The following is a 17744-nucleotide window of genomic DNA, read 5'->3' as shown; positions in this document are numbered from 1 at the left end:
ACAAGTGTTAGTTTTTCAAATATGAGACCTTGAAAGCAGGTGAACAAAACCCATAAAGCCTTGTGATAGAAAGAACTGAGCTCATTTTGTCCAGACTTAGACTAAAACCTGAGACCAGAATTACCTGCAGTAATCACACAAGACCACACTGAAACGCATATTAAACACATACTAATAAAACTGATCAAAGTAAATTCAAATTCTTTAAAGACAGGACGTTGTGACATACGTGTCCATTGTGATCAACAAAAAACTGAGAACCACCTTACAAACGAACAGACTCAGCGAGGACAACCTAGCAATATAAATGAGCTTGGCCAAAAGAAACCGACAAAAAACAAATTAAGGCAGCACTCCATTTTCTGTCAGAATGAATACATTTCAATTTGATCCTGATGAAATATACTTTTAGTAAATTAAAAAGGCTTTTGAAGATACTGACAATTTGCCAAACAGAAAGAAATGCAGACTTTGTATTGTGAGTGACGCATGCAATCCTTTCACCTGAAATCTGTCCTTCAGATCAGAGTGAAGAGAATAAAAGCCAAGGAGCTTCTCAGACAAGTTCTTATAGTCCATCAGAATCATCTCTGTATAACATTTTTGCCATTTGTGAACAATGGTCACATAAAAAAGAAACATTTCTTGCGTGTTTCTCAGTTAGTACAAAGTAATTTACAGCTGTTGTTCTGAAGTAATCATTGCTAACACATGTGGCTAACTGCATGTGACCTTAATCTAAACCAAATCAAAGACATGAAGTTATTATTGACTTCTAACATGTCATTGTTTTACTTTTAGGGATTTTTTTTCTTCCTCAGTGTTCATTTAGAATTTCTCATGTTCCTTACTTTGTCTTAGATTAATGTATGATTGAATAATGAAGATTTGTTAACTCTCTCTCTCTTGATGGATGGCAGAAGGAAGTGTTTGAGAAGAGGGAAATGTATCAGTGACAGAGGATGGATATGGATTTGAGTAAGTGCACGCTGGATGTCACACTCACTGTCACAATAAAAAAACAGCACATGAATACATCAGAAAACAATGACACACATTTTGAACTTGGTGATCAATATCAGGCCATGGACGAGTGAAGTCATAAAATATAACTTAAACTACTGCGTATGCAGTAATGAATGCTACAAGGGGAGTTTAAATGGTCATTGAACATGTTTATACAGCTTTAAAGTTAAATTCACTTTACTCTATAAAACAGCTGCTGTTCATCTCTGATGTCAGTTACATGAGTTATACATCTGCCGTTAAAAGTTGTAATTTTAAGTAGCCACAGCTGTACATCTTGTCCCCTTCAGCCTCCATTTATAAGTTAAGTTATAGCTCAGTATGTCCATACCAAACGAATCAACTCAGCTGGAGTTTACTGGCAGCAGCAGCATTCCAGGGTCCTTCTCCAATCAATCGCTGCCTAGTTCTAGTATTTCTTCAAAACAGAGGGTGAATTTGAGCCAGCAGGTTCAGGAGACACAATAACTCTAAACATGCAACCCCACCAAAAAGTCTTTGTTGCAACATTGTTTTCTGTTGATCAAAGTTTTGTTAAAGAAGTTTTGTTTACAGGAATTGGTTTTGACAGCCACTAAGAAACTCAGAAGCACTAGGAGAAACGCTGTGATCTGTCCCTTCAGTTGTTTGGAAGGAAATCGGATGCACCGATTTGTAAACACACGCACACTTCTGGGTAATGTCATCCGTAATTGGCCAAATTTCGGTTATCTTAGCCCCGCTCATTTGAGACATCATTATCTGCCTTGTTATGAAATTGTTAGAACACATCTGCCCGTGACCTCTGAGGGGTCACTCGCTGGGTCGTCGCCATGGTAACTACAGAGCGGAGTGAATGGGGAGCCTCTGACGTCTCTCAATTTCCTGTGTTTTAAGAAGCTTATCTGGTTTCACACTCAGGATAAAATGTTTGATAGAGGACACGATTCATACAGAGGCAGAACCCAAAATTCTTGTGAGACCAGTGACCAACACTCATTTAGAAGGAAATTTACATTAGAAAAAAGATTTGCATGATAGTTTGCTGAGAAAGATGATGAAATGTTATTGCAGCACATATAAATACTACATCTGTCTTTAATTTTTCAGGTCATTAGGTATGTGTGTGTAATACTGGACCCTTCCTCCTGGATATGGAGTCTCTCTCTCTCTCTCTCTCTCTCTCACTTTGGTGTTCACACACAGAGTTGCTGGTCTGATGCATTTAAAATGAACGCAGGCATTTACTAAAAGGAAAAGAACACTTTCACCCTTCTTTCTCTCTCTCTCACTCTCACTCTCCATCTCCACCCTCCTTTTCCCAGTGGACAAATGTGGACGTAAAAATATTTGAGCAAATCCTACATCTGGTTGGCTGTTTACTCCCTCATATACTTAAACACGCAAAGAATTGTCTCCACTTCCAAAATGGAAATGTCTGCTGGGGGCTAAGCAAGCTTTCTTTGGCTCTGTTTTCAGCGTGAAACGTGTGCCAGGGGTTTAGCGACACCTCGGAGAGACTGCTGACTTTTTGCACCGGAAACTGAAAGGTATTCTGAGCTACGAAGTGTTGTGGTCATTTTCTTGAGTTTTGAATATAATCATGATGGGATTTTTTAAGTTAACTTAACTTCTTAACATTATTAGAATCATAGCTGTAAAATGTTTAAGGACATGCATAACCTAAGTGTTCAAACTATTGTTATAATCATCATCTTTTTTATAATTCCAGTAATAATGCCTAAAAACTATCAAAAAGAAAACAGTATGATGGCAGTGCAGTCTAAAGCACTGTTCTTGTTACATTGTCTTGCACGTTATTCCTTTTCTTTTCTGCAATGTATTAGAAATTAGAAAGCCAGATTGCATCTCATTTTATTTACATATGCACTTCCGGACAGTTAGCTGACTTTAGATAGAATTGTGAATTTAAATGTCATTTTTTTTCAAGAGAGCAGAATAACTCTGGTTAGTTTTGGACTTTGCTGTTTCTCCAAAACAATAGGACATGTAATATGAACCAAATATGGAGGAAATAGTTTAGATAGTTTCAGTGGTGCATCTGAAAAATACTTATTCTCATTTATTCTATTAGATAACTTCAAGCTTTTCCAATGACTTAAACAGAAATGGTGTGTTAACTTGACAGGCGTAGCGTTCTGATTAAGAATGTGCAACATTTGAAATATGACTGGGATTATTTTCAGCAGCTGTGAATTTAGGGCTCAGAGTTAATCTTAATAAATGAGTTACCGTGACAGTTAGACTTGAACGATGAGAATATTTTTCATATTGTATAACACAGGCAGAGTAAGCAGATTCCTAATATGTTCAACATAATGAAACTTGGTCTCGCTTTTCCAATTCTCTCTATTAACTAACCTCTAACTATGATTTTTTATAAACTCCTAATTTGCTACTTATGAATAGTTATTAAGTTAGTTGTTAATTGGGTATGGGGTACGATTAAGGGATTTAAAATATGGCCATGCAGAACAAGGCATTAATATGTTCTTTTTAAGTACTAAAAAACAGCCAACAAGGTAGTAATATGCATATGCTAGTTAATAGCGAGAATTGGTTCCTAAACTTTACGTCACCTAAAACACAAGGTTTGCCAGATAATTAATATTTACATTTTAGACTTAATAACTACCATTAACTTTAACTAAAAACTGTTGCCAGTTGCTAGAGGATTTGACCTTGTTACTTAGTCTGATTGTGATGTATGTTTGTGTTGTCCAATTATGCATACATTACCTGAACTCATTGGAAAAATATGAAAAGAATGCCTGGCCTGCTACTTTGTGTTATATACAGTATACTATTGGGGAGCAGGACTGAATCCCCCAAACACCACAACTGATTTCCCAGCCAATCCAATATCTTTGTGTGCCCCCCGCCTATGTTAACAGTAACCAGATGTATTGTGCGCAGCCTGCAGAGAGCTATAAAACACATCTGCGCTGGAACCAAACTCACCAGAGCTATGGTTACACACACACACACTCGCTTTCTCACATTTCTCTCTCACAGATTTCTCTTTCTCACACTGACAAGATGTAGAGGAGAGGATGCTGCAACATCAGTCCCAGTGGACTGTGGACGGTCAGCACGCGGTGGGATTTTGTTCTCTGTTTTATGGCTTGTAATAGACAGACAATAAGGCTGTCCACAACCGTGGGATGAGTTCCTTTAATAGGATTCAAAGTGTCCGTGGAGGGTTTGAACATGTTATGGATAGTCACGCAGACCTTTTCAGCTCACACGAGACACTTTCCTCACTTTTATTTAGTCATTTTTTATTTATTCTGGCAACCTGTGAAATTCAGCCTGTGATTTATAGCCGTTTTATTTATTTTTTTTCTTAGCTTAACTTTCAGGAGTTTCACAATCTTGCATTGTCCTACTTGAGGGGATCAAGAAGTTTTAGTGAAGGTTTAAGATAAATGGAGCATGAAAGATGATTTTGCATTTTATCCCAATGCTACAATAACATTTTTCTTCATTCCTGCTTCACAAGAGAATTTGCCCTATCACTGCATAAAGCTCTTATGTGTTTTTTTTTTTTCTCATTTCAGAACTTCAGATTTCCCGTTCTTGAATCATCCTGCATTATTGACGCCATGGAAACGGAATCCACCCATAACCTGACAGCACCCACTGTGTCTTTGTTGCACCATAACATGACAAACTCATGCGACTACATATCCATCTCAGCCTCGCAATACCAGAAGAAAGTGATCCCCACTTTGTACAGCCTCATTTTCCTGCTAGGTTTTCTTGGTAACATGCTGGTGGTGTGTGTGTTGTATCACAGTTCAGGCCGAAGGACGGTAGCCAACACGTATCTGATGAATCTAGCCATGTCGGACTTGCTGTTCCTGAGCTCTTTGCCATTCTGGGCTGTTTACTATTCGCTGGATTACAACTGGGTTTTTGGGAAGGTCATGTGTAAGCTGTGTGGAGGTTTGGTAACGATAAATGTCTACGCTAGTATATTTTTCATCACCTGTATGAGTGTGGATCGATATCATGCCATCGTCTACCCACTGCACTCTCAGAGCAGCAGGAGCATAAATCGGGCCAGATGTGTCAGTGGCATCATTTGGGTCGTGGCAGCTTTGACGACATTGCCGACAGTTGTGTTTCGTGACATACACACTTTTCCCAGTAACAACGTTACGGCTTGTGTCATTTATTTCCCCAGCTCCTACTGGCAAACCGGTTTAACTCTTGGAAAGAACACCCTGGGGTTCTTCTTGCCATTCGTTGTCATTGCAACCTGCTACAGCCGAATCGCCGTGAACCTTCTGGCCACCCCAAACTACCTGGAGCAAGACTCCACCCGACTGGTCCATGTATTGCGTATGGTGGTCGCTGTGGTACTGGCGTTTTTCTTTTGCTGGTTCCCGTTCCACGTTCTGGCGTTCCTCGGAGCTCTGGGAGAGCTGGGTGTGGAGTGGGATTGCTGGGTGCTTCAAGCGATCCATAAACTCCTGCCGTTCTTCCTCTGCCTCGGCTTTTCCAACTCTGCCATAAACCCTTTCTTGTACTGTTTTGTGGGAAATCACTTCCAAGAGAAGCTGTGGCAGTTTTACGGGGATATGCTGACACAGAAAAGAGATTCTATCAGCACGAGACTGTCTTCCTTCTCCAGGAAACTGAGTGACTTCAAAGAAACCGTGCCTATGGAGATCCTTGAGCAGCAGAGCAGCGCGTAGTGGAATCTGGTGAATCTACAACCTTGTAACTGCAGAGGACCGTGTCAGTGTCGGTCAAATGCTTTTCCATGGACTGATGTTGTTGTTGGTTGCTATAATTGTGGTAGATTCACTGTGTCTTGTTTCTAATTACGCAGTGGTTGTGATTAGCGCCAGCATCTATAAACAATATTTGGTTACGTAACAATGTGTAGAAATATAGCCCACATTTTATTCTTTGATCAGACTTTATTCAGGATGAGGAACTTGCTGATTTTTCTGCACAAATCATAGATAATAAATCAATTTAAAAAAAATAATTTTTGATTGGTTTTTGATTACAGCTGCACAGTCTTAACATTTGGATTACTGGTAATATCAGAGTTATAAATAACACTCAAATGTTAGATAATGCTAATCATGTCCTTCATATTGCTGAAATCTGCCAGACAGATTAAAACTCTATCTTTAAGCTGTAATATACAAACTCACAAAAATGTAACATGAGCTGTTAAAATGATAAATCATTGTAAATTGAATTATAATTCTATTATAATGGAGCATCATCAATAAATGATGTTTGCAAGTATACAACTTTACTGTTTTGTTCTGTGATTTTCTATCTATCTATCTATCTGACAATATGTCTGTCTGTCTGTAATCAACATGATGAGAATAAGACTGTCATCTCAAACTATGAATTTCTGACAGAAATGAAAATCTAGTTAGCATTCAGTATTTTACACATTACTGATCGTTTATTCTTAAATCTGTTCCTATGTGCATCAGCATAGTGTTTCGCTTTGCAGACATCTAACTAATAGTTAATAATTACTATAAAAAACAACAACCTTGGCTTACAGCATATGCTGGTCCATCAGCTGGACAACATCACTTGTCCTAATTTTCCTTTTGCATTAACATTCTGCGAGCTCCAAGCTCTTAATATTCCTGTAAACACCAACATCATCGTGACAGCCATTATTTGAATTAGCATCTTGCTTTATTGAGGCCTGCTGTCTCGATAGCCTGCATTACAGATCTTAAAAATAGATCCTTGAGCTAGCGCATGCACACTACAACAGATGTAGCTCAACACACCTTTCAAGTCATGTAGGGTCATCTGAACCACTTTGAACACCAGCTGGAGTAATGAACATACTTAACCAACAACAGTTCTTCTTCAGTTCTTCTAGGAATCTGGAAGAACCTGCTTAGCGTCTGTCTCTGAGAGGTTTAGCAATAGTTCAGAAGTGTATAGTACATATTTTTCAAGTTGATTTTTTTTAAGGTCCGCCGTTCCCTGTAGGCACAGTTGCTGCACATATTCTCTGTAATGTTTTTTTACACATTCTGTAATTTTTTCTCACATTCCTTTTTGCATTTCATGAACCCTATTGTTGTATTTGTTATTTAAATACTTATCATTTGCTCCAGTGATGCAAGGTCTTCCCTAAACCTCTGGTCTAAGTAATGATCAGACATCAGTGTTCTCATCTGTCAATACTTATTTCAATTTCAGTTTCTTTATAAGACAAGAACAAGATTTTGGACCTTTTCAGTAGATAAAGCATTCAGGGGGAGGATGTTTTTAAACTGATGAAAAATGTTGATAAAGAAGCCAGGGTGGTTGTTGCATAATAGTTAAGAATCTGGGCCCATATGTATACATTTCTCTTGATGATCAAGTTTGAATTGTTTTATCAACTCCATATCATCATATAACTCCAATACATGCAGTATCTTTGTTAGAAAATGTGTGTCTTCTCCTCTTTGCTGCCATCTTGTTACTCCAAGCTAGGTTAGGATACCTCTCTAGCAATCGTAAATAATGTAGGAGCTGAGACCTAGTCTTAAAACTTAAGCACCTTTATGAATCACACTTATTATTAAGTCTAACCTTTTCGACACACTTACGACTTTACACATACGGCCCCTGGTCTGTTGATGCAAAGGTTTCAGGTTCAGATCATAATAAAGATTAACTGAGACCACGGTTCCATCACCATGTTCCCTACAGCACTGAGCTGGTGATCCTCACACCTACTATTAGTGCACTTAAAAACTGCCTTCAAAGACAACTCCTGCATGACAGTAAGTGTTAAGAACCACTGCACTACACTCTTAAAAATAAAGGTGCTTAAAAGGTTCTTCTCAGCGATGCCATAGAAGAGTCATTTTTGGTTCCACAAAGAATCATTCAGTCAAAGCTTCTTTAAAGAACTATCTCTTTCTTACCTTTATAATCTGAATAACCTTCTTTCACTACAAAGAACCTTTTGTGAAACAGAGAGGTTCTTCAGATGTTAAAGGTTCTTCATGGAACCATTTAGAAAAAAAAAAAAGTTTCTTCTATGGCATCGTGAAGCACCTTCATTTTTAAGAGTGTTGAGCATCGTGAAAAATATCCATCTATGTTGTCCTTGTAAATATTCCAAAAATGACCTAAATATATTTTATATATTATTAATCTTTTCGAATCTGACTGTGAAATTGAGTATGAGGCTACTTATTTTAGATTTGAAGAATGAACCAGCTGGGATTTGGGCTTATGAGCCTCAAATTACACACACTCTCTGGACCGTGATTGTGTGTGTGTGTGTGTGCGTTTGTGCACATGATCCAAAATTTGTTGTGTTCTGTTGACTGATGAAAGGAAATTATTAATAAATGTATTCCTGCAGGTATTCTGTTCCAGCCAATACACATAGCACACTGCGGTGTACATCTGTGCAGATAGATGAATTTTGTTCCTATGACAGTCTGTAAAACTTAAGAGATCAGAGGGTCTTCGTTGCACCCCATTTGTCTCACATTGTCATTGTTTCAACAGCAGAACAGAACACAGTGTTCCTGAACACTCATACTGTAAGCTGAACAGCAGACAAAGACCACGCATACACACAAATATGAACTCAGACATTATTATCTTACATCAAGGAAACAAATTCAAAGTTGAGTGAAGGTGAGCTATGTTTAGTTGTGTCTTTTGTTGTCAGGGGGGAGGTAGGTATGCATGAGAGGTGTGTGTGTCTGTGTATTCATATGTAGTGGTTGCAGTCTGGCAAGTTTTAAATCACTTTCACAGACTAAACTGCACAGATTTCCACACGCAGGTAAGAACCTCACACACTATAGCAAAGAAATGCACTGGCCATTTTGTAAATGTCCTCCTCACAGATATAGTGAAACATGTCTTAAACCAAGCTTAAATGCTCCTTGTGGAAATGATTGCATCTATGATATCTGATTTAACTCTGATTTAAGGTCTGGGTGTTGAACTCATCTGTGTGTGTTCAAGTTTTTGTCTGAGTGAGTTTGGATTACATAGCAGGGGTTCTTCCTCTAACTGTGATCAATGACAATTTAACAAAACAAGCAATGAAGATGATTTCACTATTCTGGGAAGTGAGGAGGACATCCTGCCATTATGTTAGAAACTTAACCAATACGTGTGTGATGTTGTGCTTTTTGATCCTGGAATGTCTGAGGAGGACATGGCTTTTATGAGTGTACTAGCTAAAACAAAAATGAAAATGTTTTCACTAATATAGTAAGAAACTGACATTTGAAGTGGACTAGTACTATTTGAAAGGCTCATAAATCAGCCCAATTATTACATCTAATAATGTCAACAGATTTGGGCAAGGGTTAAGTTTAGGCACAAAGTCAATATAAAAATCTTACTTGTGTACCTTTGCACACACGTTTTCATCTGTCTGTCCAAATATACATGAGGCAATTGATTATTTATCATCACCACTGGATTTTGAAGCATGCAAACAATGCCAAGGTCAGAGGCATTCATCGTGACATCACAAACATTTGACATTTAATAAGACAAATTATTGTTTTAGTTTGACTGTAATCAAACTCTTACAATGCATGCAAGAACATTATTCAAGGATCTGTAAACAGAACAGATCCTCTCAGATTGCTGGCACTAAAAGCCAGACACCAATGAGGGAAATGTGGGAATATACAGCTCCATATCACTGTGATATCATATAATTAGCTCTATAAAGCATGTGCATGAGAAAACCTAAGCATTCCACAAACACACAAGATCTTACCGTTTTCTCATCAATCTTGTGTTTGTGTTGCTGTGTTTTATGACATGTTCTTCCTCTTTGCCATTGTCCCGAATGTCTTCCAGCTCATTTATTTTTAGCTATTTACGTCTGCACCTCTTAAGTGCTAAAGGACTAATGCATCCCAACACAATGCAATTACTATGTCAAGTGCAATTCCAAACAGTGCATGAAGACAATGCAGAAAAAAATATTCATAGCACATTTTATTGTGTGTCAGCACCGGAGTTTCTGTTCTAGATGGCATGCTAGATAACACACACACGTACTGAGAAAAAAAATTTGACTGTACTGCATTTTTTTATTTTATTTTACAATACGTGCATGCATCATCTTTGGGGAGTAAAGGAGACTGACTGCGCCAATCTCAACTTGTTCTAAGATTATATCAAATCTGTAATAATGCTGAACAACTGGCACTAATAAAATGAGCATGTCAGAAATATACTGTACCTATGGTATAAATAATAACAGAAAGAAAGATAGAAAAACTGAAGCTGTGCTATCGCTCAGGTGAAAAACAAGCGTACTTCCATAATATACTTAAAGTGTTCTATTTTTGCACACTAATTTTGTACTTAATATACTAAAAATGATTCTTTAGTACTTCTTAAGATAAACGTAAGATCATCTAAGTGTACTCAGCTGTGCTATTTTGATACACCATGAATATGAACTAAAATGCACTTTTTACATACTATCTCTGCATTTAAAAAATGTATTTAGTTACCACTTGCAGTACACTTGAACCCATCTTTCATACACTAGTACACTCAAGTGTACTACAAGTGGTAACTAAATACATTTTTTAAATACAGAAATAGTATGTAAAAAGTGCATTTTAGTTCATATTAGTTCATTTAGTTTAGTTCATCAATTATTTTTAGTATATTAATTACGAAAATAGAGCACTTTAAGTACATTATGGACTTATGTCTATATGTACTTGTTTTTCACCTGGGCAAGTATAAATGACTTCAGTTTTCATGTATTTCTAATATAGGCCTGACTGAAGAAGAGGATCTTGCCATGTCCAGTGGTACAAACATGCACACATACACACAAAATATACATTTGTAAAGAGAATACACTCTAATAGGTGGTTTTCTATGACTGTAGATGTTAAAAGGGAGGCCGTATTCCAGGCGACAAAGATTCGAACCCATTTGAAACAAGATGGAAGCTGGATCAACAGATCTCAAAATGTTGAGGACACACAGTCAGATGTAAAAGCACGGTAAATGCAGGTTTTCACTGTCATCTGCTGGCTGAGAGCGGTAGTATCAACCAGCCAACCAGGTCTTTCTGTTCGTTGAACACTAAAATTGATTAGTGTGAACACGACTTTCTCTGTCTCTCTCACTCTAAATTGATTTCACTTTTTACTCTCTAACAGTAAACCAGTAAAGCTAGTAAAACCTAAAAATGTGTCATCACCTGAGAGCAGTTCAGCCTCTTCCTCCATCATGCCATGTGCAGAGAGTGCTGCCACCTCCTCCAGCCTGGACTCTTCCACACCCACTCAAAGCTCTTATGTCATGTCAGCCTTAAGGAAGTTTGAGTGAGATCTTTTCTTATTTTCCTTGTGTGTGGTTCCTGTGTTCAATGTTTCTGCAATCAATACACTTCCATTTAATAACTTCTGCTCATAACCATCTGCTCTCCCTCAGGCCCCTGAACCCAACAGAAAACACACCAGTCAAGAGTGGGTCCAATCTGGCCAAAAGGTTTAGTTCATCTCTCTGTACTGGATAGCGCCTTCTACCCTTTAATTTCCTCAAATGCAAGTCAGAATAGCTGAAGCAGAAATCTTTCATTTCTAACAATACTGAACTGCAATATCAACATTTAATATTTCATTAAGGACAATCAGATGCTTTATAGTTATTCTGAATGTGTTCCAGTGCACATCCTGTCCTTGAGGACTCCAGGAGAGCACATGTAGAGAAAGCAGTGGAGACATCCATAGTCAAAGCCACAGAGCAACCACTGAAGACACCAGCAGATGCTTCTGTAATGGACATAATGGAGAAACCTATAGATAAAGCTGTAGAGGAACCACTGAAGACGCATACAGATGCTCCTAAATTGGATGTAGTGGAGAAACCTGCAGTTAAACCTGTAGAGGTACCATTGAAGACACATGCAAACATTCCCAAAACGGACGTAGTGGAGAAACCTATAGAGGAACCATTGAAGACATATGCAGACACTCCTAAAACGGATGTAGTGGACAATATAGTTAAACCTATAGAGGAACCATTGAAGACATATGCAGACACTCCTAAAACGGATGTAGTGGACAATATAGTTAAACCTGTAGAGGAACCATTGAAGACACCTACAGATGTTCCTGTAAAGAACATAGTGGAGAAACCTGCAGAGGAATCACTGAAGACACTCACAGAGACTCCTGTAGAGGGAACAAGGAAGACACCTGATGGAGCTTCAACAGATCAAACACAATCCAGTAGAGTGCTGCAGGACAAAACAGTCAAAACCCTACATGAGAACCCAGCAAAGCCTCCAGGTACACTGCCTACAGAGAATAAAGAAGATGCTACAGTTGAACAAGTCTCAATATCACATGCACCTGTGGTACAGGCTCCACTTCAACCCAGACGAGCAGAAAACCAGCCTACAAGTGAACATGGGGAACTTTCACTAGTATCTGCTCTGGAACCTCCAACTACAGAGTCATCAAATACAGAACCGACCGATAAACCCCGTGTGGCAGCCCTGGAAGAGAACCACAGACTGAACAGTCAAGCTGAATTGAAGTAAGTCGCTTATAAGACACATTTATTTAGATATGATTTCTGGACTTCTTTGAGTAGGTGTTATGACATTTTGTTTGAATTAATTTCTATAGCAATAACATTAAAATATGTAATTAAAGGAAACACAAAATATTAACACAGTAGGTATGAAGTTTATTAGCTGAATTCAGTTATGCAAATACACAGAAACATCAACACTGTAAAATTAAGTGTGACCTGTCTGTTTTACTAAATACCTTCATTTATTTTTACAATAAAGTTTACAGGTATTAGTATTTAACACAGTTCCATTCTTAATAAGCCGATATGTGTATGTCTCTCTTTGTAGTGTCAAAGGTAAAACCATGTGTTCCTTCTGCAAGCTGCCCATAGATGGAAATGTGAAAATCTCCATCAACATTCCTGCCATTTGCTGCCATCCGGATTGTTTTAAGGTTTACTTTTTAAATCTTTTCTTCCTCAGTACTCAGGCTTAGAAGTCAGTCTCACCCTTCCACCAAATTGTTTTCATCGGAGTCTTGTCTTATATTTCCACTTGGTATCAAGGTTTTTGGTGGTCTGATCACAGGTGGTCAGTGCTCAATACAGGTGTTAACAAGGTCAAAAACATTCTGTGATGGGATCATTGAAACCTACAGAAGCCCAAGACATTTGTTATTATTGATTTTTTCCTTTTTTGTTTTCTCGTGCTTGCAGCTCAAAGGGATATTTCACACAAAAATAAAAATTGTGTCATCATTTACTCGCCCTCAAGTGGTTCCAAACCTGCACGGGTTTTCTTCTGCCGAGCACAAAAGACACTTTGAAGAATGCTGGCAACCAAACAGTTGATGGTAGCCCACTGTTTCCATAGTATGGAAAAAAATTGTATGGAAGTCAATGGCTATCAACTGTTTGGATCATACTCAAAAATCAATAGAATAGCAAGCAGTACTAGACAGATGCTGTTGTTTTTCATTTCTGTTTGTCCTCAGTTTGTGTTTTTTATTAGTTTTAGGTTGTTGTTCTGAGAGCTCCTTTTTCAAATTATTACCTGTAAGAATAATAATAATATATATATTTTTTTAATGAATGTACACATGCTAATAATACGCTTTGAAAATAATAAAAATCAAAACCTTTTTTTCAGAGACAGGGTCTGTTGTAACATAAACATTTTACTTGTGCATTTGACCTTTTCAATGGTCTAGAAGAACATTTCAAAAGACGCATGTTAATAGCAGGTGGAAAACCGTGCCTATGCTTGGAAGCAAGGCCCAAAATTGACTTTTTGACCACATCTGCCAATGAATTGACAATGTTTTACAGCCTTGGAACTTTTTCTCTATTTTCTTTGAGAATTAAGATGTGCCGCAGTGTGATCAGTAAAGCTGTGTCTCTCTGTGTGTGTGTTTTAGTGTAATGGTTGCAGCAGTCCTCTGGGTGATCTCTCTTCATCTATGTACCACTATGCTGGGAAAATCCTCTGCGAGAAATGCTTTGATCAAATCTTCCAGCTCTGATGACTCATCCTACAGCAACCTACACCACTACAACTTATCACCATGACACTCAAGCACATCTCAGAGTCTACCAGCAAATTTACTGTAATTCAGCACTAATTAAAAAAAAAAAAAAAAAAAAAATTGTCTTTTATCAGTAGAGGAACTGCTGTCGTAGGTTTATTGCACATAAATTCAACACCGCTTTTCAGTAAATGGTCATGTTGTGTGTGCATGTCTTCCTATATACTGACAAAATTCCCCATGGGGTTTAATAAAGTCTTTCTCTCCTTCTGATCAATATATTCCTTGTCTTCTTCTAACTGTTTTAAATGTATCAGCTTAAAGGAGAAGTTCGCCTCCAGAATGAAAATTTCCTGATAATTTACTCACCCTTATCTCATCCAAGATGTTCACGTCTTTCTTCAGTCGAAAAGAAATTAAGGTTTTTGAGGAAAACATTCCAGGATTTTTCTCCACATAGTGGACTTCAATGGTGATCAACATGTTTCAGTGCAGCTTCAAAGGGCTCTACACAATCCCAGCCGAAGAATAAGTGTCTTATCTAGTGAAACGATCGGTCAAGAAAAATACAAATTAACATATTTTTAACCACAAATGCTTGTCTTGCACTAGCTCGAACCTCACGCATTACATTATCACGCACATGTGATGTAGGCGGAAGTAGCGACCCAGAGTTTACAAAGTGAACATGCAAAGAAAGTCTTTACAACTTTACAAAAAAAAAAGGTTAAACAACCATGTTAGAGGATTTTGAAGTTGGAGGATAAAATGAGGTGGAGTTTTTCACCCTACCCTACCTTTTTAACTGATGAGACAGACAAAGAACTAACCGTTCGTAACTTTTCCAATGTGATGATTACACAATGCATGAAGTCATGGATGCACATAACAGAGCTAGTGCAAAACGAGCATTTGTGGTTAAAAAGTATGTAAAAAGAAAATGATCTGTTTCACTAGAAAATACCCTTATTCCTTGGCTGGGACCTTTGAATCCGCATTGAAACTGCAGTTTGGACCTTCAATACATTGGCCACCACTGAAGTCCATTATATGGAGAAAGTTCCTGGAATGTTTTCCTCAAAAAAAAAAAAAAAACTTAAATTCTTTGTCACTGAAGAAAGATAGACATGAATATTTTGGATGACATGGGGATGAGTAAATTATCATTGCGAGGAAATTTTCATTCTGGAAGTGAACTTTTCCTTTAACTTCTCCTGTTTAAATGTCTGTAGCTGTGAGACAAATTGACAACACTGCTCATCCGCTTTCATTAAAGGAAATTAAAGTTTATTGCATAAGTTTCAATGAAGTCAACACACAGTTTATGTAAATTCTCTTTAGTCTGAATTCTGCATGTTTTATTAATCATTTACAGTTATCCATCTTACTGTAGAAATAATTTTTAGTTTCCTGAAGTAAGCCAGTAAGTGAACAATAAAAAAAACATTAGTTCCTTGGATCGAGCACCATCATTGATCAGGTTCAGCATATTGCCACAGTTAGTCAAAATATACAACAAATACACCCACAAACATAAAATCACACAGAAGGTGACACTAAGAATGTCTGTAAATACTGAATTCAAATTGACACAAAGAAAGCTGTTCACTACAGCGCTGTTTCTCTATGTGTGTCACAGAATAAAACATCCACATCTGACTGAGGAAACAACACACTCAAACTCTCCTAAAAAGATGGAATGTGTGAGAGAGAGATGAGAGAGGCTAAAATCCTGGCAAACCGCAAGGCATTAATAAGACCACGAAGCACAATGAATACAATCATTAAAATGAATAAATGGCCATGAGAGTATATAATAATGTGTGCAGCAAAGACAGAGAGAGAGGAGACAAATGAAGAAATACAGAAGCTAGATTCCACTCCTCCAGAGATCCACTGTACAGTAGTTTGTGGTTTTACGCGTAGTGCTTCAATGAATTGTTATATTTTCATTGGTAAATCTACCTTAGTGTAGTTTGTACTAATTTGTCTCATGAAACCAGTGGTTTGTGTGTGTTTGTGCTCTGTATGATAGAACTCTGCAGGGGCTTCATGGAGCTCTTTTGCGTTTCCTCACCGGCCACAGTGACGACACCACTGAAACTGCTGCCACAGGCGACAGGAAAGCAGGCCTAGCAACACCGAACCTAGCAACGGATTCCCTTCCTTCCGAGAAACCTTAGAATAGCGTAGTTGTAGGTGGTGGCAACCACATAAACAAACTAGGAAAAAAGAAAGAAGAAACAACACGTGTGTCTGTTGTATTCCTCTGCAAAAGGATTTTTATATAGGAGAAATTTGAGCTCTTGTGGCATGAGTGTTTATATCCTTTTGAGACTTTACTATAAACGTCAGGCAAGGAATGCAATTCCAGCAATAGCACATCATTATTTATTTACAGTCTTGTCCAAAGCAGCGTATAGCCCTTATGTTTTAGAGGAACAATACCCCTGGAGCAGCAGGAGCTTTAGTTTCTTGTATAGTAAAGCATAGTGCTGCATAACTAAAAAATAAATACAGGACTGGATTCTTTAAAAAAAAAAAAAAAGTTGTGTAATTTGTTAATGCAGTTATTTCATAGCAATATGCATAGCTGTTGAATCTCTTATATCATTAAATTAGCACAAGCACATTTAAAAAAAAAATCACAGAAATAAATGTGATTAATTATACAGTTATATATAGTATACTTTTCAAAATTAAGACCAAAAAAGTGAAGTCAAGTCAGTGTAAATCTCTAGCAGCATTTGTTTTCAGATCTAATGCAATGAAATTGAGACTATTAAGTGTAGATTATGTGTCCAAATAATTTTGGGAGCTGCTTAATTATGATTTTAAATGTTTGTATCAGTCTCATTGTGCTCCTCAGCACGACAGAGAAGCTCTGGTTGCTCCTAGTGGTTGTCTTTAGATAAAGCCTGAGAAATGACTGCTGCCAAATATACAGGAAAAGGGAGTAGAGACGCTGGGGATCTGTCAGTAGCAGAGAGGTCAGTAACTGATTGTCAACTAAACATTCCCTGCTGTACTTCCATTATTAACTTCATGCTCTGCTGTCTGACGTCAAAGAAATTAGTGCATATTAAATGACAGTGAATTTGAATTCAATGGCAGTGGAAGTTTGTCAGTAGGCGTAGAAAATATAAATGAATGTGTAAATATAACAATCAATAAATGTACATTTACATTTATAAGTAAATTACGTATTACCATCCTAAGTGATTGTCAAGACAGATCAATCATGATCAACTGTAATTTTTAAAACCATTAAAAGTGTTAAAATAAAGATTGCTGAGATGAACTTGCTGCTTTCCAGAATACAAAGCAATAAGCCTCTTGAAGAAAGGCCACTATAACCTTGCACAAAATCTTCTACAGTAACTATAAATGACTTCACAGATGTAAAACATTAGATCACTAACCAGGGCAAGAAGGGTGATTCCGGCTCCAGCAAACGCACAGATGTAAAGGTCATAGGTCACATAGAACTGGAACCATAAAAAGGGATATAAGTGACATGATCTCTCGAAACTCTGAGCATGTGCGTGTGTCTAGGATAATAAACATCTAACCTCTGGTGTTTTGCAGATGCTTGCCAGTGTATTTCCACAAACAATCCCCGGCACAGCATTCCAGGGAAGAAACCCTATATAGAACAAC

General features: G+C 37.6%; 3 protein-coding genes across 7 annotated transcripts in view; 2 read left to right on the top strand and 1 right to left on the bottom strand.

Annotated features, from left to right (window-relative positions):
- The first annotated feature begins 959 nt into the window (after positions 1 to 959).
- On the top strand, positions 960 to 6307 carry agtr2 (angiotensin II receptor, type 2). 3 transcript variants are annotated; one of them, XM_058774599.1, is made up of 3 exons: positions 960 to 978; positions 2485 to 2555; positions 4587 to 6307. In XM_058774599.1, exon 3 carries the CDS (start codon positions 4632 to 4634, stop codon positions 5727 to 5729), a length of 1098 nt encoding a protein of 365 aa, XP_058630582.1. In that variant the 5' UTR covers positions 960 to 978; positions 2485 to 2555; positions 4587 to 4631; the 3' UTR covers positions 5730 to 6307. The 3 variants fall into 3 exon arrangements, with proteins under 3 accessions (XP_058630582.1, XP_058630581.1, XP_058630580.1); XM_058774598.1 differs by lacking the exon at positions 960 to 978 and adding an exon at positions 2135 to 2375; XM_058774597.1 differs by lacking the exons at positions 960 to 978; positions 2485 to 2555 and adding an exon at positions 2575 to 4124.
- A 2471-nt stretch (positions 6308 to 8778) lies between these two features.
- On the top strand, positions 8779 to 14365 carry si:dkey-125i10.3 (anti-sigma-I factor RsgI2). The gene is made up of 8 exons (XM_058776718.1): positions 8779 to 8824; positions 10803 to 10838; positions 10919 to 11036; positions 11196 to 11360; positions 11470 to 11526; positions 11704 to 12579; positions 12908 to 13013; positions 13977 to 14365. Exons 2-8 carry the CDS (start codon positions 10829 to 10831, stop codon positions 14079 to 14081), a joined length of 1437 nt encoding a protein of 478 aa, XP_058632701.1. The 5' UTR covers positions 8779 to 8824; positions 10803 to 10828; the 3' UTR covers positions 14082 to 14365.
- A 984-nt stretch (positions 14366 to 15349) lies between these two features.
- plp1b (proteolipid protein 1b) overlaps positions 15350 to 17744 on the bottom strand; it is a 6397-nt gene continuing 4002 nt past the window's right edge. For all 3 annotated transcript variants that reach the window (XM_058777355.1, XM_058777353.1, XM_058777354.1), the window contains 3 exons: positions 17657 to 17730; positions 17507 to 17572; positions 15350 to 16306 (listed from right to left, as the gene is read on the bottom strand). In XM_058777355.1, coding sequence (XP_058633338.1) covers positions 16232 to 16306; positions 17507 to 17572; positions 17657 to 17730 — 215 coding nt within the window. In that variant the 3' untranslated portion in view covers positions 15350 to 16231. The remainder of the gene's footprint in view (positions 16307 to 17506; positions 17573 to 17656; positions 17731 to 17744) is intronic.

The sequence above is a fragment of the Onychostoma macrolepis genome, chromosome 05 (genome assembly GCF_012432095.1).
Source record: "Onychostoma macrolepis isolate SWU-2019 chromosome 05, ASM1243209v1, whole genome shotgun sequence".
Classification (NCBI taxonomy): Eukaryota; Metazoa; Chordata; class Actinopteri; order Cypriniformes; family Cyprinidae; genus Onychostoma; species Onychostoma macrolepis.
Note: the sequence above shows the minus strand (reverse complement) of the source record. Positions and strands in the feature narration are given on the sequence as shown.

Coding starts and splice junctions, on each gene's coding strand:
- si:dkey-125i10.3 (XM_058776718.1), top strand. Junction 12,580..12,907: donor AACAGTCAAGCTGAATTGAA/GTAAGTCGCTTA, acceptor CTCTCTTTGTAG/TGTCAAAGGTAAAACCATGT. Junction 13,014..13,976: donor GCCATCCGGATTGTTTTAAG/GTTTACTTTTTA, acceptor TGTGTGTTTTAG/TGTAATGGTTGCAGCAGTCC.
- agtr2 (XM_058774597.1), top strand. CDS start 4,080: ATGCTGCAACATCAGTCCCAGTGGACTGTGGACGGTCAGCACGCG. Junction 4,125..4,586: donor CTGTGGACGGTCAGCACGCG/GTGGGATTTTGT, acceptor TTCTCATTTCAG/AACTTCAGATTTCCCGTTCT.